Source organism: Giraffa tippelskirchi, chromosome X, assembly GCF_054371585.1.
Source record: "Giraffa tippelskirchi isolate mGirTip1 chromosome X, T2T-mGirTip1v1.2.pri, whole genome shotgun sequence".
Taxonomy (NCBI): domain Eukaryota; kingdom Metazoa; phylum Chordata; class Mammalia; order Artiodactyla; family Giraffidae; genus Giraffa; species Giraffa tippelskirchi.
This window is the reverse complement of record NC_137289.1, coordinates 33,402,076-33,426,659: the sequence shown is the minus strand read 5'-3', so window position 1 is coordinate 33,426,659 and position 24,584 is coordinate 33,402,076. Positions and strand designations below refer to the sequence as shown.

At 49.5% G+C, this 24,584-nt stretch overlaps 2 protein-coding genes and 2 pseudogenes across 3 annotated transcripts; all 4 read right to left on the bottom strand.

The window, feature by feature from the left end:
* Window positions 1–3,077: 3,077 nt before the first annotated feature.
* Window positions 3,078–4,877, bottom strand: LOC145535443 (uncharacterized). Its single transcript, XM_081563885.1, has 3 exons — window positions 4,709–4,877; window positions 4,177–4,519; window positions 3,078–3,431 (listed from the first exon to the last, which is right to left on the bottom strand). The coding sequence occupies exons 1-3, from the start codon at window positions 4,785–4,787 to the stop codon at window positions 3,356–3,358; spliced, it is 498 nt and encodes a 165-aa protein (XP_081420011.1). The 5' UTR covers window positions 4,788–4,877; the 3' UTR covers window positions 3,078–3,355.
* Window positions 4,878–10,575: 5,698 nt separating this feature from the next.
* Window positions 10,576–12,771, bottom strand: LOC145535596 (non-histone chromosomal protein HMG-14 pseudogene; annotated as a pseudogene). The gene has a single exon (XR_014075481.1). The product of XR_014075481.1 is annotated as a non-histone chromosomal protein HMG-14 pseudogene (transcript).
* Window positions 12,772–14,050: 1,279 nt separating this feature from the next.
* On the bottom strand, window positions 14,051–15,849 carry LOC145535387 (uncharacterized). The gene is made up of 3 exons (XM_081563809.1): window positions 15,683–15,849; window positions 15,151–15,493; window positions 14,051–14,405 (listed from the first exon to the last, which is right to left on the bottom strand). Exons 1-3 carry the CDS (start codon window positions 15,759–15,761, stop codon window positions 14,330–14,332), a joined length of 498 nt encoding a protein of 165 aa, XP_081419935.1. The 5' UTR covers window positions 15,762–15,849; the 3' UTR covers window positions 14,051–14,329.
* Window positions 15,850–21,554: 5,705 nt separating this feature from the next.
* On the bottom strand, window positions 21,555–21,859 carry LOC145535595 (non-histone chromosomal protein HMG-14 pseudogene; annotated as a pseudogene).
* Window positions 21,860–24,584: the final 2,725 nt, after the last annotated feature.

The following is a 24,584-nucleotide window of genomic DNA, read 5'->3' as shown; positions in this document are numbered from 1 at the left end:
CTGCCCGAGCTGCTGGGACCCACAGCCAACATGCCACTCTTTATGCTGTAGCTCTTATAAATCCCCCTGGGAGAAGCTGTTTCTTGATTGATAAAACATCTTAGTAAAGTTTCCACCACAGCCCCGTTCCCTTCAGTTTACCCTTACTGAGCGCTAAGTGCCAAGCTTCCCGATAAGCAGATCTCCTGTTTTGTCTCTGTCCTCCCACCCTGAATACTCGTTAGTGGTTTTTGCAGTTAGATGCTAGTCCAGCTGATGGATCGCACCCAGTCCCTTCTGTTAATGCTATGTCTGGTACAGGATGGAGAAATGTCCGTATCTCGACAGCGGATCCTCAGTGGTCCAACTGCCTCTGCCCCCTACCTTCCAGGGATAGCATCACCCTGGGTGTGGGGGCAGCTGAGCATACTCAAAGTCCCTTCCGTTTGTAAAAGAGTGAAACTAGAACACTTTCTAACACCATACACAGGAATAAAATGGATTAAAGTTCTAAACGTAAGACCAGAAACTATCAAACTCCTAGAGGAAAACAGAGGCCAAACACGCTCTGACATGAATCACAGCAGGATCCTCTACGACCCACCTCCCCAAGTAATGGAAATAAGAGCAAAAATAAACCAATGGGACCTAATTAAACTTAACAGCTTTTGCACAAGGAAGGAACCTATAAGTAAGCTGACAAGACAGCCGTCAGAATAGGAGAAAACACTAGCAAATGAAGCAACTGACAATGAATTCATCTCAAAAATATACAAGCAGCTCCTGCAGCTCAATTCCAGAAAAGTAAACGACCCAGTCAAAACACGGGCCAAAGAACTAAAGAGACATTTCACCAAAGAAGACATACAGATGCCTAACACACACATGAAAAGATGCTCAACGTCTCTCATTATCAGAGAAATGCAAATCAAAACCACAATGAGGTGCCATCTCACACCAGACAGAATGGCTGCTATCCAAAAGTCTACAAACAATAAATGCTGGAGAGGGTGCAGAGAAAAAGGAGCCCTCTTACACCGTTGGTAGGAATGCAAGCTAGTACAGCCACTGTGGAGAAGAGTGTGCAGATTCCTTACAAAACTGGAACTAGAACTGCCATACGACCCAGCGATCCCACTGCCGGGCAGACACACCGAGGAAACCAGACTTGAAAGACACACGTGTACCCCAGTGTTCAGCACAACACTGCTTGTAATAGCAGGGACATGGAAGCAACCTAGATGTCCGGCAGCAGACGAATGGATGAGAAAGCCGTGGTACATATGCACAATGCGATATTAATCAGCCATTAAAAAGAATGCATTTGAATCAGTTCTAATGAGGTGGATGAAACTGGAGCCTGTTATACAGAGTGCAGTAAATCAGAGAGAAAAACACCAAGACAGTATACGAACGAGCCCATATATATGGAATTTAGAAAGATGGCAACGATGACCCTATATGTGAGACAGCAAAAGAGACACAGATGTAAAGAACAGTCTTTCGGACTCTGTGGGAGAAGGCGAGGGTGGGATGATTTGAGAGGGTAGCGTTGAAAGGTGTGTATTATCAAATGTGAAGTGGATCGCTGGTCCAGGTTTGATGCCTGAGACAGGGTGCTCAGGGTTGGTGCACTGGGAGGACCCTGGGGGATGGAATGGGGAGGGATGTGGGAGGGGGGTTCTGGATGGGAAACACGTGTGTGCCCGTGACTGATTCATGTCGATGTATGGCAAAAACCGCTACAATATTGTAAAGTAATTTGCCTCCAATTAAAATAAATGATTTTTTTAAAGGAAAAAAAAAATTCAAATAAATAAATAAATAAATAAAAGTTCCTTCCATCTGAAGGAGATGTTCAATAGGAGCAAGTTGGATTTTTAAACAGGTTTCCCTCAAGTTAAATAGACAAGGCAGGCCTGGTTATGGAGGGCCCATGGGGCTTGTGGCTTGTCTTACTGGGACATGATTGCTGACGCCCTGGACGCTGCCTTGATATTTCAGCCTACAGAGGTGAGGGAAGTTTAGCTCACCTGGGTCCAAGTTCACTACAACTCACCACCACCAGTCCGGCAGCCTGTATCCATCACTGCACTCACATGGGCACTGTGAAGCAAAGCGAATAAACTCATCTGGGAGTTTTGGATACATACTCTCTTAATACAGCCTATGGTTTTTCTACAGTCTCAAATGGTAATCTTGTGACCTACAAATCAGTCATCGCTGCCTGAGCAAACAAAAAAGTATTTCAAGTGAACACAGGTAAAGAATCTGGCCTGAACTGAAAGCTTCCCTTCCCCCCACCACTCCCACCGCCCACCAAACACATTCCATGATACCCACCTCTTTAAAATAATACCATCAAAAATATATCTTTAGATGTTCCCAAGTCCTCCAGAGGATATTCACTCATAAAGTTCAATTTGAGCCCCATCCACCAGGTGTATGGTTTGACTGTATGCAATTCTCTTAAACTGGTCACTCTTAGCTCAGTGCCACTTTGTTCAAAATTGTCGTGTCAATTTTCAGACAAATTTCCAGTTTGTACACCTTGCTCCTACCCTCCACCATAATGTCACTGTTTTAGCAATGGTTTCAGGCTGACACATCATAGCACACCAAACATGAAGTGGTAGGGCTAGGACTTCCCTGCTGGTCCAGTGGCTAAGACTCCCCACTCCCAATGCTGGGACCCGGGTTCAATCCCTGGTTAGGGAACTAGATGCCACATCTAAGACCTGGTGCAACCAAAGAAATAGTTTTTAAAAATGATGTAGGGCTGACGCTTTCTACACTGCTTTACTGAGCACTAAAATCAATGGCAGGAGTCCCCTGCACTTGGACTTCTAAGCTGTCTCCCCATATCAGTCTCAGCCTAACTAAACAGACACTTACTCATATAGTGTATGTGAGTTACTCCCTAACTCCAGTGCCTGAATATTTATAAATCCACTTATTTAGCTAAGGACTTTTCGATATGTTAAGTAATAGAGTTCAACCCTCTCATAACCTAGATCCTTAATACAGTAATGTGCACTTCCCAGATCAGATGCAGCCCCAACATGACTCCACAAAGTGCTCAATAAAGGATACCAGAGTTAGAAGAAATTGAACTTTATTATGTCTCAGTTTTCACAGGAAATAGGAACAACAGTGATTTCCTTTTCTTGCTCTTTTAGGAAATCACATTACTACTGATAACTGGCATTTTCATAAATTGGTGTTTACTTATCCTATTTCTACTGGCCAAAGCCCCCAAAGTTCAAAACTTATTTGCTAAACATGGAAAAGGCATCCAAAAAAAAAAACAAAAAACCTTGAGAATGTCTAGGACCAGTGTGTCCAAGACTTGAAGCAGGTTTTATAACGGCTGCCCTCACAAATTGTTGTTGTCAGGCTTACTGAACTGCCCTCTGGCTTTGCTCCCATCGCTGCGACTTGAAAGCGCCTTCCTAAGGGGAGAAAATGGCAAATATTCAGTATTTGGAGTTGTGGACCACATTAGATATACGATGTCCATTTTATGCTGGTTTTAAAATTTGTATTCTCCCAAATGCCCAGGGAACATCCTTTTGTATATCCAGTTCCAGGCTCTCTTTAGGGAGAATTTTCCTTTGTGCACAAAATTTATGGGAGCGCTGAAAACCTCAGTATTCCATATTAAGCGTTTTTAATACACTGTTTAAGAATCAAGACTAAAGGCACCGAGACTTCCCTGGTGGTCCAGTGGCTAAGACTTCTCGCTCCCCCGGCAGGGGGCGCGGTTCAACCCCTGGTCAGGGAGCTAGATCCCACAGGCCGAAACGAAAGATCTCGCATGCCGCCACCAAGACCGGGTGCAACCAAATAAATATTGGAAGACTAAACGCGCGAAAACATTGCACGACGACCAAATTATTTAACATTTTAAATAAAGGCAAGATTCAATCCTGCACTTGCACGACTGGGTCTCACTCGCCTCCCACTGACCTAAACCCCGATCCAATGAAACGTTATTCACCGAAACCTACGCTTCCGGATTTAATTCACTCACTCACCGCCCCGCCCCAACCCGGGAGCCCAAGGGCGGGCAGCCTCCAAGGGCCTCGAGCCCCCCACCGAGATCGGGCTCTGGGGGAAGGGACAGCGCCAAAGGCGTCGGGAGAAGAGCCCTAACGTCCCAGAAAATTTGGGGCGCCTCCAGAGCAAGCCACTTACCGAGCGAACACATTGGGGTACCGGCTGCGCTGGAAAATGCTCTCCAGCTCCTTCAGGTGCAGCCGGTGGAACGGGCAGCCGTGGAATCTTGGCTGCCTGTCCGAGGGCTGCGGATCCTCGGCGTCCGCCTGCATCGGCGGCTCCTGCGGGAACTCCTCCTCGTCGCCGTCGCCGTCGCCGCCGCCGCCCTTCTGGATCTCGTCCACCATGGGGTCGGGTGCTCCCACCCCAACCTGGCCCTGTTCCGCTGCTGCTGCCGCCGCTGCCGACTCAGGTTCCGACCCCGACTCCTCCTCGACGGCGGCACTTGTTGCGATGCCCGAGACCTCGGTGGGCTTCGTATCTGGAAAGGAAAAAGACAAGAAGTCTGGGCGTCGGAGCGCCGAGTGTGCGCCGCGGCGGGAGGCGCGAGCCCGCGACCTGAGCGGCGACGGAGCCCGCGCCGCAGCCGCGTCCCGTCCACTCGCCACTCCCAGGGAAAGGGCCTTTCCCTCGAGTTCGCCAGGGCACCTATCCCGCTCCGGACACTGACCGGGTTCTTCCTGGGGCTCGTCGACTCCCAGGCCGAGGTAACCGGAGTCTTCGTGGTGGCGTCCGGGCGCACGACCCATGTCGCTAGCGCTGTCCGAGCAGCTGTGCGCCTCGGCCGACGCTGCGCTGTTGACGGCGGCGATCCCGAGGGCCTGACCGGTCGGATTCTCTTTCTGTGACGCCGCGTTGCGAGTTTATAGCTTGTCTCCCCAGTAACGGCGCGTGCGGTGGGTGTGGCCGCTGGGGCGTGCACCTGGGCAGGGCGTGGCCATAGAGTAGAGGGGTGCACGTGGGGAGAGTCCTGGCAGGGGGCGAGCGGGTGGGGGCGCGCGAGCTCCCACTTGTGGCTGAGCTGAATACTCCCGGCTCCTGCCTGGGGTCGGTCCCGAACTAGGGGCTTCTCCCGATCGTGCCAGCTGACTTGGGACAGGGGAGGGGCGAGGGAATGAGACCTCACGCGTCCCGGGAGCCTGGGAGAAATGTTGGGAGAACGTCTCTCCGCCTGGCCCTCGATGGGCTCAGGCTTGCTGCCATTTGTTCCCCCCCCAACCCCCCTCCCCCCGGCCCCCGGAGCGTTCGACGCAGAGATGGGACTGGAGAAACCGCGGGGCCCCAGCAACCCCAGCCGGCTGAGACGACAGTCGTCCCCCCTTGTCGCGTGGGCTCTGAGCGCGACTTCCCTCTGGGAAGTCGATAATTAACGGATGGGACTGTGATTCTGGTCCATTCGCTCTCAAAGTCCATGAAACGGGCTAGTGATTCAGACGGAAAGATTTAGGTGGGAGACTACTTACTGGATTTTTGCAGGAAGGCGCTAAACGCAGAGCCCGCCTCGTTCCCTGGAGGCTACTGGGTCGAGGGAATTGGGGCTGTATTTGCAGACACACTGTGTGCTCGGAGGCCTGCTGCAAGAAGCCCAGCCTGTTCCTTGCGAATGCAACAAGTAATCCAAATGTCTACTAACCTACGTCAGAGAGCAAGTGTAGAACACCGCACGTGGCCCTTGCTTTGGCCCTGGACGCGATTGTGGAGGACACAGCATCTGCTTTGCTATGCTCCGCTACCGCGTCTGGGGCTGCCGGCCCTCTGCACAAGTGCACGGGTTTCTTATGCTGGGCGCTGTGTGGACTGGGGTGTCGTCGTTGTTTAGTCGCTCAGTCGCGTCCGACTCTTTGCGACCCCGTGGACTGTAGCACGCCAGGCTCCTCTGTCCATGGGATTCTCCAAGCAAGAATACTGTCGTGGGTTGCCATTCCCTTCTCCAGGGGATCTTCCCGACCCAGGGATGGAACCTGCGTCTCCTGCATTGGCAGGCGGATTCCTTATGGCTCAGCCACCTGGAAAGCCCCTGGACTTGGGTTAAATTCCTCTTTTTCTTCTTTGCCTCCTCTAATCCCCTCCTTGGCGCCCACCTTTTCCCTTCTCACCCTCCTCTTTCCCCCCCTCTCTCTCCCTTTGACTGGGACCATCTTCCAGAACTCTTGTTCTCCACCCTACTCACCTCACCCACAATGAACAGTTTGGGCTTGGGATTAGTTATAAGCTGAGAAACCTCTAATGGTTATGATCCTGGTGTTCCTTAGCCTAGCTAGGGTATCCCTTACAATGCAGGTCGTGTGACAGCTTTCTGTAATGTGGAAGCAGCCCTCTAAATAGATTCACCTAGGTAAGATTTACGGAGAAGGCGATGGCACCCCACTCCAGTACTCTTTTGCCTGGAAAATCCCATGGACGGAGGAGCCTGGCAGGCTTCAGTCCACGCGGTCGCTAAGAGTCGGACACAACTGAGCGACTTCACTTTCACTTTTCCCTTTCATGCACTGGAGAAGGAAATGGCAACCCACTCCAGTATTCTTGCCTGGAGAATCCCAGGGACGGCGGAGCCTGGTGGGCTGCCGGCTATGGGGTCGCACAGAGTCGGACACGACTGAAGCGACTTAGCAGCGGTGGTGGCCGGTGGCTTTTGTTTGTACAAGATGCTGTACTTGTATTTCTGAAGTTTGAGGAACCTGATGTTTAAAAAGAAGGTCTGGGGTCAATACTCGTAAATGAGAAATTGTGTTTTCAACAGCATCTGGTGAGGATGGCAACGTGTGCACACTGGGGCTCAGTTGTTCCTCTCTCCCAACGGAGGCTGGGCCTCAGGGTGCACTCCCCTCCTCTCTGTGCAGAAGGCCCACATCACACACAACCACCGTGCTGATGTCTGACACACAGCCACAAGTGCAAAGGGAGAGAAGAGAGGAGTGAAAGTAGTGGAAGCACAGCCTAAAGCACATGCTTTCCCCCCCAAAACAGAGCCTCTCGCTCCACTGGGAGCATCCAAGCTGTGAAACTGGCCTGGGATGTACCCCTGTGAGAGGAAATTCCAATGGAGTCAAGCCACTTATCTCAGCAATCACTTCACAGGAGGACCTCAGTGTTCACCATTAAACACATTTAACAGAAACCACCTTAAAGAATTGATGCTTTGGAACTGTGACCTGGGAGAAGACTCCTGGGGGTCCCTTGGCCTGCGAGGAGATCAAACCAGTCCATCCTAAAGGAACTCAGTCCTGAGGATGAGATGGTTGGATGGCATCACTGACTCGATGGACATGAGTTTGAGCAAGCTCTGAGAGTTGGTGATGGACAGGGAAGCCTGGCATGCTGCAGTCCACGGGGTCGCAACGAGTCAGACACGACTGAGCGACTAAACGGAACTGAACTGAACATTAAAGAAGCCTTGCACTGCTCCGAGCAATGGTTGTTCAGTTCGGTTCAGTCGCTCAGTCGTGTCCGACTCGTTGGGACCCCATGGACCGCAGCACGCCAGGCCTCCCTGTCCATCACCAACTCCCAGAGTTTACCCACACTCATGTCCATCGAGTCAATGATGCCATCCAGCCATCTCATCCTCTGTCGTCCCCTTCTGCTCCTGCCCCCAATCCTTCCCAGCATCAGGGTCTTTTCCAATGAGTCAACTCTTCGCATGAGGTGGCCAAAGTACTGGAGTTTCGGCTTCAACATCATTCCTTCCTATGAACACCCAGGACTGATCTCCCTTAGGATGGACTGGTTGGATCTCCTTGCAGTCCAAGGGACTCTCAAGAGTCTTCTCCAACACCACGGTTCAAAAGCATCAGTTCTTCGGCGCTCAGTTTTCTTCACAGTCCAACTCTCACCTCCGTACATGACTACTGGAAAAACCATGGCCTTGACTAGACGGACCTTTGTTGGCAAAGGTCTCTGCTTTTTAATATGCTATCTAGGCTGGTCATAACTTTCCTTCCAGGGAGTAAGCGTCTTTTAATTTCATGGCTGCAGGGATTTTGGAGGCCCCCAAGAATAAAGCCTGACACTGTTTCCCCATCTATTTCCCAGGAAGTGATGGGACCGGATGCCACGATCTTCGTTTTCTGAATGTTGAGCTTTAAGCTAACTCTTGCACTCTCCTCTCTCACTTTCACCGAGAGGCTTTTTAGTTCCTCTTCACTTTCTGTCATAAGGGTGGTGTCATCTGCATAAGCTGAGGTTATTGATATTTTTCCCGGCAATCTTGATTCCAGCTTGTGCTTCCTCCAGCCCAGCGTTTCTCATGATGTACTCTGCCTAGAAGTTAAAGAAGCAGGGTGACAATATAGAGACTTGACATACTCCTTGTCCTGTTTGGAACCAGTGTGTTGTTCCATGTCCAGTTCTACCTGTTGCTTCCTGACCTGCATACAGGTTTCTCAAGAGACAGGTCAGGTGCCAAGGTTGTACTGAGAACTTAATGCTTTCTAAAACGTGGGCCTGAGGACGCTACTCGGGAAGGCGCTCTTCTTGCTTTGCACAGCACTAAACCAAAATAATCCGTTTTGGTGTTGAATTAGCAGGAATCAAGGTTCTCTCAAGGAAGATAATACATTGGAGGGTGTGATTGCTTTGGAGGAAGGTGCAATACTCCTCACCGGCCTTATGGGGTCTCCTCTGTGTCGCCTCTGAAGCAGCAGAACCTGTGTGCCAGGACTCCCATTCCCCCATCTTCTCCCCAGAGAGGACAGCGAACAGAATTTGGAGCATGTGGGATGAATGCTCGGCTGCCACCTTCCCATGGATCCCTGTAATGTAGCCTCTTAGGAAGCTTCCCTTGTGTCCAGCATTGGGCTGAGTGTTTCAATTACCACGGGTGGGACTCTACCCTGCCTGGAAATACACTCTTCTCTCACTGGGGACTCGTCCCGCCCCATCTTGCATGTGCATGCAACACCAAAGGGTGAGGGTGAGGATGGGATAATGGAAGGTGGAGGGAAAAAAAAGTATGCGTCAGTAGAAACCGACCTTGGGTACTTGGAAAACTTCTATCATGCACACAGGCCCACTGCCAGTGACCGGGGGATGGCACCTCTTGATAGGAGGCCTCCTTGCCATTCTCTGTGAATGACATTCCCTTAGAAATTCCCATCTGTTCACACTTAACCCCATTGGACACACACACACACACACACACACACACACACACACACACAAGATGCTGAGAATTCACCTCTTTATTGAAAAATACAAAAATGTGCCCTACTTTAAAAGGGGGACACTGACTTTTTGCATGTATTCAACTCATTTAACGGGCATTCGGTGAAGTGCTCTTGGTACTGTGCTGTGCATAAAACCTGGCAGAAAATATCTTCAGAAGAACTGTCATGGAGACCATATCTTAGTCACGAGGGACTACAGCACGGTCACGGGTGACAGGGGCTGATTCTGGGCCAACTTCGGCCTGGCCAGAGGGACGCGAGGGCAGAGGAGGCATGGATGGCACAGGCCGCCTGCATGACAGTGGCTCCAGAAGAACCCTTCTCCAATCAGGCTCCAGAACAAGGATGGGACTACAGGGCCCATCCGAGATGATGCCCACAGGGTGGCCCGGGGAGGGGGGGCGCGGTGCGTATTTCTCAACATTAATGCCCTCTGATGTCTCCTCCCCTTGACTCTCATATTCTTCAACCAAACCTTCAATTAAGAGAGGAAAAAAGGGATTGGTTTACTATCTTGAGCAATTTCTGTCATAGTAACCACTTCCCCCCACACAACATGCCACTCTTGTTTTCATCTTTTATAATGGAGTTTTGATTGGTTGTTTTGAGGATCACTACGCAGACATTTCGATTTGTACACACTTCTTCACATACATACCAGAAACTGAAAACAATCATGTAGTTGTGATTCTTAGCAGTTATTCCAGTGACTTTCCAGCTTAAAATTGGGAGCAAATTTTCCTTAACAGGATATCAAGTACCAGTTATCTTCAAATATTGATATTCTGTTACATCATACGTCCCACTGATTCACACTATCATATACACTATATCCTCAAACTGTCAGTCGTTCACAGCACATTGACCAAGTTCCTAGGAAAACTGAACTACCACGACCAAAGATATTACAGAGTGCACAAAATTCTGACCAGGAGAGTCAAGATCAAGGAGTAGTTGGCTGTAGGAACGAATCCTACCAAAACAAGCTGGGAAGAGAAGTAATTTAAAGTGTTCAAGACATTAAATGCACAACTGACTCCACACTGCCATTTAGTATGCTTTTGTATTATAGGATAGAAAAGCTACCCCCATCTATGGACTGTTAAGCTGACACCCAAGACAATCAAAGCCTCCACTATCCAATATCCCACTAGTTTCTAGTTGTCCCAAAAAATAAACAACCAGCAAATGATTTCACCTCTTGCAAAAAAGCATTTCCACTTAAAAAATGGGATGAGGTGGGATTTCCTCCTTTTTAAAAATGTTTCAGAGCTACTAAAATACTTGCATTTACAAAATGGGTGATAAAAATATTCCTCTGGATGGGACAAGAGGGGAAACAGGGACCACTGACCGGACTGGGTGTGCGGTATTAATGAGACTTGGCTTCTTTTCCTTCTGCTTCATCAGAGGTTGGGCTCGCCTCGATTTTAGTCTCTCCATTTTCTGCAGGTAAGTCTTCTTTAGTGTCTGGGTTGGCCCCTTCCGCCTGTTTTGGCTTTGCTCCTCTTTTCCCTTCTGTTTGCATTATTTTGCCTGAAGATTTATCCTTTCCCCGGCCTCTTTGGGCTTCGTTTCCACTTTTGCAGGAGCCGGTTTAGCTGACAGCCTTGAAGATCTCCTCTTGGGCTCCTCCTTCGCCACCCCCTCTGCAGAGGTGACCTTCCTCTTGGGCATCGTGGCGGCGGGGTGGGCGAGAGCCGGAGCCTGAGGGCCGCGGCGCGCCAAGAGCCTTGGCGAGGCCGAGTAGCCTGACCGCTGCCACTTTTCCCGCTGCCCGAGCTGCTGGGACCCACAGCCAACATGCCACTCTTTATGCTGTAGCTCTTATAAATCCCCCTGGGAGAAGCTGTTTCTTGATTGATAAAACATCTTAGTAAAGTTTCCACCACAGCCCCGTTCCCTTCAGTTTACCCTTACTGAGCGCTAAGTGCCAAGCTTCCCGATAAGCAGATCTCCTGTTTTGTCTCTGTCCTCCCACCCTGAATACTCGTTAGTGGTTTTTGCAGTTAGATGCTAGTCCAGCTGATGGATCGCACCCAGTCCCTTCTGTCAATGCTATGTCTGGTACAGGATGGAGAAATGTCCGTATCTTGACAGCGGATCCTCAGTGGTCCAACTGCCTCTGCCCCCTACCTTCCAGGGATAGCATCACCCTGGGTGTGGGGGCAGCTGAGCATACTCAAAGTCCCTTCCGTTTGTAAAGGAGTGAAACTAGAACACTTTCTAACACCATACACAGGAATAAAATGGATTAAAGTTCTAAACGTAAGACCAGAAACTATCAAACTCCTAGAGGAAAACAGAGGCCAAACACGCTCTGACATGAATCACAGCAGGATCCTCTACGACCCACCTCCCCAAGTAATGGAAATAAGAGCAAAAATAAACCAATGGGACCTAATTAAACTTAACAGCTTTTGCACAAGGAAGGAACCTATAAGTAAGCTGACAAGACAGCCGTCAGAATAGGAGAAAACACTAGCAAATGAAGCAACTGACAATGAATTCATCTCAAAAATATACAAGCAGCTCCTGCAGCTCAATTCCAGAAAAGTAAACGACCCAGTCAAAACACGGGCCAAAGAACTAAAGAGACATTTCACCAAAGAAGACATACAGATGTCTAACAAACACATGAAAAGATGCTCAACGTCTCTCATTATGAGAGAAATGCAAATCAAAACCACAATGAGGTGCCATCTCACACCAGACAGAATGGCTGCTATCCAAAAGTCTACAAACAATAAATGCTGGAGAGGGTGCAGAGAAAAAGGAGCCCTCTTACACCGTTGGTAGGAATGCAAGCTAGTACAGCCACTGTGAAGATTGTGCAGATTCCTTACAAAACTGGAACTAGAACTGCCATACGACCCAGCGATCCCACTGCCGGGCAGACACACCGAGGAAACCAGACTTGAAAGACACACGTGTACCCCAGTGTTCAGCACAACACTGCTTGTAATAGCAGGGACATGGAAGCAACCTAGATGTCCGGCAGCAGACGAATGGATGAGAAAGCCGTGGTACATATGCACAATGCGATATTAATCAGCCATTAAAAAGAATGCATTTGAATCAGTTCTAATGAGGTGGATGAAACTGGAGCCTGTTATACAGAGTGCAGTAAATCAGAGAGAAAAACACCAAGACAGTATACGAACGAGCCCATATATATGGAATTTAGAAAGATGGCAACGATGACCCTATATGTGAGACAGCAAAAGAGACACAGATGTAAAGAACAGTCTTTCGGACTCTGTGGGAGAAGGCGAGGGTGGGATGATTTGAGAGGGTAGCGTTGAAAGGTGTGTATTATCAAATGTGAAGTGGATCGCTGGTCCAGGTTTGATGCCTGAGACAGGGTGCTCAGGGTTGGTGCACTGGGAGGACCCTGGGGGATGGAATGGGGAGGGATGTGGGAGGGGGGTTCTGGATGGGAAACACGTGTGTGCCCGTGACTGATTCATGTCGATGTATGGCAAAAACCGCTACAATATTGTAAAGTAATTTGCCTCCAATTAAAATAAATGATTTTTTTAAAGGAAAAAAAAAATTCAAATAAATAAATAAATAAATAAAAGTTCCTTCCATCTGAAGGAGATGTTCAATAGGAGCAAGTTGGATTTTTAAACAGGTTTCCCTCAAGTTAAATAGACAAGGCAGGCCTGGTTATGGAGGGCCCATGGGGCTTGTGGCTTGTCTTACTGGGACATGATTGCTGACGCCCTGGACGCTGCCTTGATATTTCAGCCTACAGAGGTGAGGGAAGTTTAGCTCACCTGGGTCCAAGTTCACTACAACTCACCACCACCAGTCCGGCAGCCTGTATCCATCACTGCACTCACATGGGCACTGTGAAGCAAAGCGAATAAACTCATCTGGGAGTTTTGGATACATACTCTCTTAATACAGCCTATGGTTTTTCTACAGTCTCAAATGGTAATCTTGTGACCTACAAATCAGTCATCGCTGCCTGAGCAAACAAAAAAGTATTTCAAGTGAACACAGGTAAAGAATCTGGCCTGAACTGAAAGCTTCCCTTCCCCCCACCACTCCCACCGCCCACCAAACACATTCCATGATACCCACCTCTTTAAAATAATACCATCAAAAATATATCTTTAGATGTTCCCAAGTCCTCCAGAGGATATTCACTCATAAAGTTCAATTTGAGCCCCATCCACCAGGTGTATGGTTTGACTGTATGCAATTCTCTTAAACTGGTCACTCTTAGCTCAGTGCCACTTTGTTCAAAATTGTCGTGTCAATTTTCAGACAAATTTCCAGTTTGTACACCTTGCTCCTACCCTCCACCATAATGTCACTGTTTTAGCAATGGTTTCAGGCTGACACATCATAGCACACCAAACATGAAGTGGTAGGGCTAGGACTTCCCTGCTGGTCCAGTGGCTAAGACTCCCCACTCCCAATGCTGGGACCCGGGTTCAATCCCTGGTTAGGGAACTAGATGCCACATCTAAGACCTGGTGCAACCAAAGAAATAGTTTTTAAAAATGATGTAGGGCTGACGCTTTCTACACTGCTTTACTGAGCACTAAAATCAATGGCAGGAGTCCCCTGCACTTGGACTTCTAAGCTGTCTCCCCATATCAGTCTCAGCCTAACTAAACAGACACTTACTCATATAGTGTATGTGAGTTACTCCCTAACTCCAGTGCCTGAATATTTATAAATCCACTTATTTAGCTAAGGACTTTTCGATATGTTAAGTAATAGAGTTCAACCCTCTCATAACCTAGATCCTTAATACAGTAATGTGCACTTCCCAGATCAGATGCAGCCCCAACATGACTCCACAAAGTGCTCAATAAAGGATACCAGAGTTAGAAGAAATTGAACTTTATTATGTCTCAGTTTTCACAGGAAATAGGAACAACAGTGATTTCCTTTTCTTGCTCTTTTAGGAAATCACATTACTACTGATAACTGGCATTTTCATAAATTGGTGTTTACTTATCCTATTTCTACTGGCCAAAGCCCCCAAAGTTCAAAACTTATTTGCTAAACATGGAAAAGGCATCCAAAAAAAAAAAACAAAAAACCTTGAGAATGTCTAGGACCAGTGTGTCCAAGACTTGAAGCAGGTTTTATAACGGCTGCCCTCACAAATTGTTGTTGTCAGGCTTACTGAACTGCCCTCTGGCTTTGCTCCCATCGCTGCGACTTGAAAGCGCCTTCCTAAGGGGAGAAAATGGCAAATATTCAGTATTTGGAGTTGTGGACCACATTAGATATACGATGTCCATTTTATGCTGGTTTTAAAATTTGTATTCTCCCAAATGCCCAGGGAACATCCTTTTGTATATCCAGTTCCAGGCTCTCTTTAGGGAGAATTTTCCTTTGTGCACAAAATTTATGGGAGCGCTGAAAACCTCAGTATTCCATATTAAGCGTTTTTAATACACTGTTTAAGAATCAAGACTAAAGGCACCGAGACTTCCCTGGTGGTCCAGTGGCTAAGACTTCTCGCTCCCCCGGCAGGGGGCGCGGTTCAACCCCTGGTCAGGGAGCTAGATCCCACAGGCCGAAACGAAAGATCTCGCATGCCGCCACCAAGACCGGGTGCAACCAAATAAATATTGGAAGACTAAACGCGCGAAAACATTGCACGACGACCAAATTATTTAACATTTTAAATAAAGGCAAGATTCAATCCTGCACTTGCACGACTGGGTCTCACTCGCCTCCCACTGACCTAAACCCCGATCCAATGAAACGTTATTCACCGAAACCTACGCTTCCGCATTTAATTCACTCACTCACCGCCCCGCCCCAACCCGGGAGCCCAAGGGCGGGCAGCCTCCAAGGGCCTCGAGCCCCCCACCGAGATCGGGCTCTGGGGGAAGGGACAGCGCCAAAGGCGTCGGGAGAAGAGCCCTAACGTCCCAGAAAATTTGGGGCGCCTCCAGAGCAAGCCACTTACCGAGCGAACACATTGGGGTACCGGCTGCGCTGGAAAATGCTCTCCAGCTCCTTCAGGTGCAGCCGGTGGAACGGGCAGCCGTGGAATCTTGGCTGCCTGTCCGAGGGCTGCGGATCCTCGGCGTCCGCCTGCATCGGCGGCTCCTGCGGGAACTCCTCCTCGTCGCCGTCGCCGTCGCCGCCGCCGCCCTTCTGGATCTCGTCCACCATGGGGTCGGGTGCTCCCACCCCAACCTGGCCCTGTTCCGCTGCTGCTGCCGCCGCTGCCGACTCAGGTTCCGACCCCGACTCCTCCTCGACGGCGGCACTTGTTGCGATGCCCGAGACCTCGGTGGGCTTCGTATCTGGAAAGGAAAAAGACAAGAAGTCTGGGCGTCGGAGCGCCGAGTGTGCGCCGCGGCGGGAGGCGCGAGCCCGCGACCTGAGCGGCGACGGAGCCCGCGCCGCAGCCGCGTCCCGTCCACTCGCCACTCCCAGGGAAAGGGCCTTTCCCTCGAGTTCGCCAGGGCACCTATCCCGCTCCGGACACTGACCGGGTTCTTCCTGGGGCTCGTCGACTCCCAGGCCGAGGTAACCGGAGTCTTCGTGGTGGCGTCCGGGCGCACGACCCATGTCGCTAGCGCTGTCCGAGCAGCTGTGCGCCTCGGCCGACGCTGCGCTGTTGACGGCGGCGATCCCGAGGGCCTGACCGGTCGGATTCTCTTTCTGTGACGCCGCGTTGCGAGTTTATAGCTTGTCTCCCCAGTAACGGCGCGTGCGGTGGGTGTGGCCGCTGGGGCGTGCACCTGGGCAGGGCGTGGCCATAGAGTAGAGGGGTGCACGTGGGGAGAGTCCTGGCAGGGGGCGAGCGGGTGGGGGCGCGCGAGCTCCCACTTGTGGCTGAGCTGAATACTCCCGGCTCCTGCCTGGGGTCAGTCCCGAACTAGGGGCTTCTCCCGATCGTGCCAGCTGACTTGGGACAGGGGAGGGGCGAGGGAATGAGACCTCACGCGTCCCGGGAGCCTGGGAGAAATGTTGGGAGAACGTCTCTCCGCCTGGCCCTCGATGGGCTCAGGCTTGCTGCCATTTGTTCCCCCCCCCAACCCCCCTCCCCCCGGCCCCCGGAGCGTTCGACGCAGAGATGGGACTGGAGAAACCGCGGGGCCCCAGCAACCCCAGCCGGCTGAGACGACAGTCGTCCCCCCTTGTCGCGTGGGCTCTGAGCGCGACTTCCCTCTGGGAAGTCGATAATTAACGGATGGGACTGTGATTCTGGTCCATTCGCTCTCAAAGTCCATGAAACGGGCTAGTGATTCAGACGGAAAGATTTAGGTGGGAGACTACTTACTGGATTTTTGCAGGAAGGCGCTAAACGCAGAGCCCGCCTCGTTCCCTGGAGGCTACTGGGTCGAGGGAATTGGGGCTGTATTTGCAGACACACTGTGTGCTCGGAGGCCTGCTGCAAGAAGCCCAGCCTGTTCCTTGCGAATGCAACAAGTAATCCAAATGTCTACTAACCTACGTCAGAGAGCAAGTGTAGAACACCGCACGTGGCCCTTGCTTTGGCCCTGGACGCGATTGTGGAGGACACAGCATCTGCTTTGCTATGCTCCGCTACCGCGTCTGGGGCTGCCGGCCCTCTGCACAAGTGCACGGGTTTCTTATGCTGGGCGCTGTGTGGACTGGGGTGTCGTCGTTGTTTAGTCGCTCAGTCGCGTCCGACTCTTTGCGACCCCGTGGACTGTAGCACGCCAGGCTCCTCTGTCCATGGGATTCTCCAAGCAAGAATACTGTCGTGGGTTGCCATTCCCTTCTCCAGGGGATCTTCCCGACCCAGGGATGGAACCTGCGTCTCCTGCATTGGCAGGCGGATTCCTTATGGCTCAGCCACCTGGAAAGCCCCTGGACTTGGGTTAAATTCCTCTTTTTCTTCTTTGCCTCCTCTAATCCCCTCCTTGGCGCCCACCTTTTCCCTTCTCACCCTCCTCTTTCCCCCCCTCTCTCTCCCTTTGACTGGGACCATCTTCCAGAACTCTTGTTCTCCACCCTACTCACCTCACCCACAATGAACAGTTTGGGCTTGGGATTAGTTATAAGCTGAGAAACCTCTAATGGTTATGATCCTGGTGTTCCTTAGCCTAGCTAGGGTATCCCTTACAATGCAGGTCGTGTGACAGCTTTCTGTAATGTGGAAGCAGCCCTCTAAATAGATTCACCTAGGTAAGATTTACGGAGAAGGCGATGGCACCCCACTCCAGTACTCTTTTGCCTGGAAAATCCCATGGACGGAGGAGCCTGGCAGGCTTCAGTCCACGCGGTCGCTAAGAGTCGGACACAACTGAGCGACTTCACTTTCACTTTTCCCTTTCATGCACTGGAGAAGGAAATGGCAACCCACTCCAGTATTCTTGCCTGGAGAATCCCAGGGACGGCGGAGCCTGGTGGGCTGCCGGCTATGGGGTCGCACAGAGTCGGACACGACTGAAGCGACTTAGCAGCGGTGGTGGCCGGTGGCTTTTGTTTGTACAAGATGCTGTACTTGTATTTCTGAAGTTTGAGGAACCTGATGTTTAAAAAGAAGGTCTGGGGTCAATACTCGTAAATGAGAAATTGTGTTTTCAACAGCATCTGGTGAGGATGGCAACGTGTGCACACTGGGGCTCAGTTGTTCCTCTCTCCCAACGGAGGCTGGGCCTCAGGGTGCACTCCCCTCCTCTCTGTGCAGAAGGCCCACATCACACACAACCACCGTGCTGATGTCTGACACACAGCCACAAGTGCAAAGGGAGAGAAGAGAGGAGTGAAAGTAGTGGAAGCACAGCCTAAAGCACATGCTTTCCCCCCCAAAACAGAGCCTCTCGCTCCACTGGGAGCATCCAAGCTGTGAAACTGGCCTGGGATGTACCCCTGTGAGAGGAAATTCCAATGGAGTCAAGCCACTTATCTCAGCAATCACTTCACAGGAGGACCTCAGTGTTCACCATTAAACACATTTAACAGAAACCACCTTAAAGAATTGATGCTTTGGAACTGTGACCTGGGAGAAGACTCCTGGGGGTCCCTTGGCCTGCGAGGAGATCAAACCAGTCCATCCTAAAGGAACTCAGTCCTGAGGATGAGATGGTTGGATGGCATCACTGACTCGATGGACATGAGTTTGAGCAAGCTCTGAGAGTTGGTGATGGACAGGGAAGCCTGGCATGCTGCAGTCCACGGGGTCGCAACGAGTCAGACACGACTGAGCGACTAAACGGAACTGAACTGAACATTAAAGAAGCCTTGCACTGCTCCGAGCAATGGTTGTTCAGTTCGGTTCAGTCGCTCAGTCGTGTCCGACTCGTTGGGACCCCATGGACCGCAGCACGCCAGGCCTCCCTGTCCATCACCAACTCCCAGAGTTTACCCACACTCATGTCCATCGAGTCAGTGATGCCATCCAGCCATCTCATCCTCTGTCGTCCCCTTCTGCTCCTGCCCCCAATCCTTCCCAGCATCAGGGTCTTTTCCAATGAGTCAACTCTTCGCATGAGGTGGCCAAAGTACTGGAGTTTCGGCTTCAACATCATTCCTTCCTATGAACACCCAGGACTGATCTCCCTTAGGATGGACTGGTTGGATCTCCTTGCAGTCCAAGGGACTCTCAAGAGTCTTCTCCAACACCACGGTTCAAAAGCATCAGTTCTTCGGCGCTCAGTTTTCTTCACAGTCCAACTCTCACCTCCGTACATGACTACTGGAAAAACCATGGCCTTGACTAGACGGACCTTTGTTGGCAAAGGTCTCTGCTTTTTAATATGCTATCTAGGCTGGTCATAACTTTCCTTCCAGGGAGTAAGCGTCTTTTAATTTCATGGCTGCAGGGATTTTGGAGGCCCCCAAGAATAAAGCCTGACACTGTTTCCCCATCTATTTCCCAGGAAGTGATGGGACCGGATGCCACGATCTTCGTTTTCTGAATGTTGAGCTTTAAGCTAACTCTTGCACTCTCCTCTCTCACTTTCACCGAGAGGCTTTTTAGTTCCTCTTCACTTTCTGTCATAAGGGTGGTGTCATCTGCATAAGCTGAGGTTATTGATATTTTTCCCGGCAATCTTGATTCCAGCTTGTGCTTCCTCCAGCCCAGCGTTTCTCATGATGTACTCTGCCTAGAAGTTAAAGAAGCAGGGTGACAATATAGAGACTTGACATACTCCTTGTCCTGTTTGGAACCAGTGTGTTGTTCCATGTCCAGTTCTACCTGTTGCTTCCTGACCTGCATACAGGTTTCTCAAGAGACAGGTCAGGTGCCAAGGTTGTACTGAGAACTTAATGCTTTCTAAAACGTGGGCCTGAGGACGCTACTCGGGAAGGCGCTCTTCTTGCTTTGCACAGCACTAAACCAAAATAATCCGTTTTGGTGTTGAATTAGCAGGAATCAAGGTTCTCTCAAGGAAGATAATACATTGGAGGGTGTGATTGCTTTGGAGGAAGGTGCAATACTCCTCACCGGCCTTATGGGGTCTCCTCTGTGTCGCCTCTGAAGCAGCAGAACCTGTGTGCCAGGACTCCCATTCCCCCATCTTCTCCCCAGAGAGGACAGCGAACAGAATTTGGAGCATGTGGGATGAATGCTCGGCTGCCACCTTCCCATGGATCCCTGTAATGTAGCCTCTTAGGAAGCTTCCCTTGTGTCCAGCATTGGGCTGAGTGTTTCAATTACCACGGGTGGGACTCTACCCTGCCTGGAAATACACTCTTCTCTCACTGGGGACTCGTCCCGCCCCATCTTGCATGTGCATGCAACACCAAAGGGTGAGGGTGAGGATGGGATAATGGAAGGTGGAGGGAAAAAAAAGTATGCGTCAGTAGAAACCGACCTTGGGTACTTGGAAAACTTCTATCATGCACACAGGCCCACTGCCAGTGACCGGGGGATGGCACCTCTTGATAGGAGGCCTCCTTGCCATTCTCTGTGAATGACATTCCCTTAGAAATTCCCATCTGTTCACACTTAACCCCATTGGACACACACACACACACACACACACACACACACACACACACACACAAGATGCTGAGAATTCACCTCTTTATTGAAAAATACAAAAATGTGCCCTACTTTAAAAGGGGGACACTGACTTTTTGCATGTATTCAACTCATTTAACGGGCATTCGGTGAAGTGCTCTTGGTACTGTGCTGTGCATAAAACCTGGCAGAAAATATCTTCAGAAGAACTGTCATGGAGACCATATCTTAGTCACGAGGGACTACAGCACGGTCACGGGTGACAGGGGCTGATTCTGGGCCAACTTCGGCCTGGCCAGAGGGACGCGAGGGCAGAGGAGGCATGGATGGCACAGGCCGCCTGCATGACAGTGGCTCCAGAAGAACCCTTCTCCAATCAGGCTCCAGAACAAGGATGGGACTACAGGGCCCATCCGAGATGATGCCCACAGGGTGGCCCGGGGAGGGGGGGCGCGGTGCGTATTTCTCAACATTAATGCCCTCTGATGTCTCCTCCCCTTGACTCTCATATTCTTCAACCAAACCTTCAATTAAGAGAGGAAAAAAGGGATTGGTTTACTATCTTGAGCAATTTCTGTCATAGTAACCACTTCCCCCCACACAACATGCCACTCTTGTTTTCATCTTTTATAATGGAGTTTTGATTGGTTGTTTTGAGGATCACTACGCAGACATTTCGATTTGTACACACTTCTTCACATACATACCAGAAACTGAAAACAATCATGTAGTTGTGATTCTTAGCAGTTATTCCAGTGACTTTCCAGCTTAAAATTGGGAGCAAATTTTCCTTAACAGGATATCAAGTACCAGTTATCTTCAAATATTGATATTCTGTTACATCATACGTCCCACTGATTCACACTATCATATACACTATATCCTCAAACTGTCAGTCGTTCACAGCACATTGACCAACTTCCTAGGAAAACTGAACTACCACGACCAAAGATATTACAGAGTGCACAAAATTCTGACCAGGAGAGTCAAGATCAAGGAGTAGTTGGCTGTAGGAACGAATCCTACCAAAACAAGCTGGGAAGAGAAGTAATTTAAAGTGTTCAAGACATTAAATGCACAACTGACTCCACACTGCCATTTAGTATGCTTTTGTATTATAGGATAGAAAAGCTACCCCCATCTATGGACTGTTAAGCTGACACCCAAGACAATCAAAGCCTCCACTATCCAATATCCCACTAGTTTCTAGTTGTCCCAAAAAATAAACAACCAGCAAATGATTTCACCTCTTGCAAAAAAGCATTTCCACTTAAAAAATGGGATGAGGTGGGATTTCCTCCTTTTTAAAAATGTTTCAGAGCTACTAAAATACTTGCATTTACAAAATGGGTGATAAAAATATTCCTCTGGATGGGACAAGAGGGGAAACAGGGACCACTGACCGGACTGGGTGTGCGGTATTAATGAGACTTGGCTTCTTTTCCTTCTGCTTCATCAGAGGTTGGGCTCGCCTCGATTTTAGTCTCTCCATTTTCTGCAGGTAAGTCTTCTTTAGTGTCTGGGTTGGCCCCTTCCGCCTGTTTTGGCTTTGCTCCTCTTTTCCCTTCTGTTTGCATTATTTTGCCTGAAGATTTATCCTTTCCCCGGCCTCTTTGGGCTTCGTTTCCACTTTTGCAGGAGCCGGTTTAGCTGACAGCCTTGAAGATCTCCTCTTGGGCTCCTCCTTCGCCACCCCCTCTGCAGAGGTGACCTTCCTCTTGGGCATCGTGGCGGCGGGGTGGGCGAGAGCCGGAGCCTGAGGGCCGCGGCGCGCCAAGAGCCTTGGCGAGGCCGAGTAGCCTGACCGCTGCCACTTTTCCCGCTGCCCGAGCTGCTGGGACCCACAGCCAACATGCCACTCTTTATGCTGTAGCTCTTATAAATCCCCCTGGGAGAAGCTGTTTCTTGATTGATAAAACATCTTAGTAAAGTTTCCACCACAGCCCCGTTCCCTTCAGTTTACCCTTACTGAGCGCTAAGTGCCAAGCTTCCCGATAAGCAGATCTCCTGTTTTGTCTCTGTCCTCCCACCCTGAATACTCGTTAGTGGTTTTTGCAGTTAGATGCTAGTCCAGCTGATGGATCGCACCCAGTCCCTTCTGTCAATGCTATGTCTGGTACAGGATGGAGAAATGTCCGTATCTCGACAGCGGATCCTCAGTGGTCCAACTGCCTCTGCCCCCTACCTTCCAGGGATAGCATCACCCTGGGTGTGGGGGCAGCTGAGCATACTCAAAGTCCCTTCCGTTTGTAAAGGAGTGAAACTAGAACACTTTCTAACACCATACACAGGAATAAAATGGATTAAAGTTCTAAACGTAAGACCAGAAACTATCAAACTCCTAGAGGAAAACAGAGGCCAAACACGCTCTGACATGAATCACAGCAGGATCCTCTACGACCCACCTCCCCAAGTAATGGAAATAAAAGCAAAAATAAACCAATGGGACCTAATTAAACTTAACAGCTTTTGCACAAGGAAGGAACCTATAAGTAAGCTGACAAGACAGCCGTCAGAATAGGAGAAAACACTAGCAAATGAAGCAACTGACAATGAATTCATCTCAAAAATATACAAGCAGCTCCTGCAGCTCAATTCCAGAAAAGTAAACGACCCAGTCAAAACACGGGCCAAAGAACTAAAGAGACATTTCACCAAAGAAGACATACAGATGCCTAACACACACATGAAAAGATGCTCAACGTCTCTCATTATCAGAGAAATGCAAATCAAAACCACAATGAGGTGCCATCTCACACCAGACAGAATGGCTGCTATCCAAAAGTCTACAAACAATAAATGCTGGAGAGGGTGCAGAGAAAAAGGAGCCCTCTTACACCGTTGGTAGGAATGCAAGCTAGTACAGCCACTGTGGAGAAGAGTGTGCAGATTCCTTACAAAACTGGAACTAGAACTGCCATACGACCCAGCGATCCCACTGCCGGGCAGACACACCGAGGAAACCAGACTTGAAAGACACACGTGTACCCCAGTGTTCAGCACAACACTGCTTGTAATAGCAGGGACATGGAAGCAACCTAGATGTCCGGCAGCAGACGAATGGATGAGAAAGCCGTGGTACATATGCACAATGCGATATTAATCAGCCATTAAAAAGAATGCATTTGAATCAGTTCTAATGAGGTGGATGAAACTGGAGCCTGTTATACAGAGTGCAGTAAATCAGAGAGAAAAACACCAAGACAGTATACGAACGAGCCCATATATATGGAATTTAGAAAGATGGCAACGATGACCCTATATGTGAGACAGCAAAAGAGACACAGATGTAAAGAACAGTCTTTCGGACTCTGTGGGAGAAGGCGAGGGTGGGATGATTTGAGAGGGTAGCGTTGAAAGGTGTGTATTATCAAATGTGAAGTGGATCGCTGGTCCAGGTTTGATGCCTGAGACAGGGTGCTCAGGGTTGGTGCACTGGGAGGACCCTGGGGGATGGAATGGGGAGGGATGTGGGAGGGGGGTTCTGGATGGGAAACACGTGTGTGCCCGTGACTGATTCATGTCGATGTATGGCAAAAACCGCTACAATATTGTAAAGTAATTTGCCTCCAATTAAAATAAATGATTTTTTTAAAGGAAAAAAAAAATTCAAATAAATAAATAAATAAATAAAAGTTCCTTCCATCTGAAGGAGATGTTCAATAGGAGCAAGTTGGATTTTTAAACAGGTTTCCCTCAAGTTAAATAGACAAGGCAGGCCTGGTTATGGAGGGCCCATGGGGCTTGTGGCTTGTCTTACTGGGACATGATTGCTGACGCCCTGGACGCTGCCTTGATATTTCAGCCTACAGAGGTGAGGGAAGTTTAGCTCACCTGGGTCCAAGTTCACTACAACTCACCACCACCAGTCCGGCAGCCTGTATCCATCACTGCACTCACATGGGCACTGTGAAGCAAAGCGAATAAACTCATCTGGGAGTTTTGGATACATACTCTCTTAATACAGCCTATGGTTTTTCTACAGTCTCAAATGGTAATCTTGTGACCTACAAATCAGTCATCGCTGCCTGAGCAAACAAAAAAGTATTTCAAGTGAACACAGGTAAAGAATCTGGCCTGAACTGAAAGCTTCCCTTCCCCCCACCACTCCCACCGCCCACCAAACACATTCCCCGATACCCACCTCTTTAAAATAATACCATCAAAAATATATCTTTAGATGTTCCCAAGTCCTCCAGAGGATATTCACTCATAAAGTTCAATTTGAGCCCCATCCACCAGGTGTATGGTTTGACTGTATGCAATTCTCTTAAACTGGTCACTCTTAGCTCAGTGCCACTTTGTTCAAAATTGTCGTGTCAATTTTCAGACAAATTTCCAGTTTGTACACCTTGCTCCTACCCTCCACCATAATGTCACTGTTTTAGCAATGGTTTCAGGCTGACACATCATAGCACACCAAACATGAAGTGGTAGGGCTAGGACTTCCC

Bases quoted from the DNA above. Each gene is read 5' to 3' on its own strand.
- LOC145535443 (XM_081563885.1), bottom strand. From the start codon at position 4,787: ATGGGTCGTGCGCCCGGACGCCACCACGAAGACTCCGGTTACCTCGGC. The intron at 4,520-4,708 runs GTCAGTGTCCGG...TTTCCTTTCCAG, and splicing joins CGAGCCCCAGGAAGAACCCG to ATACGAAGCCCACCGAGGTC. The intron at 3,432-4,176 runs GTAAGTGGCTTG...TTCTCCCCTTAG, and splicing joins TACCCCAATGTGTTCGCTCG to GAAGGCGCTTTCAAGTCGCA.
- LOC145535387 (XM_081563809.1), bottom strand. From the start codon at position 15,761: ATGGGTCGTGCGCCCGGACGCCACCACGAAGACTCCGGTTACCTCGGC. The intron at 15,494-15,682 runs GTCAGTGTCCGG...TTTCCTTTCCAG, and splicing joins CGAGCCCCAGGAAGAACCCG to ATACGAAGCCCACCGAGGTC. The intron at 14,406-15,150 runs GTAAGTGGCTTG...TTCTCCCCTTAG, and splicing joins TACCCCAATGTGTTCGCTCG to GAAGGCGCTTTCAAGTCGCA.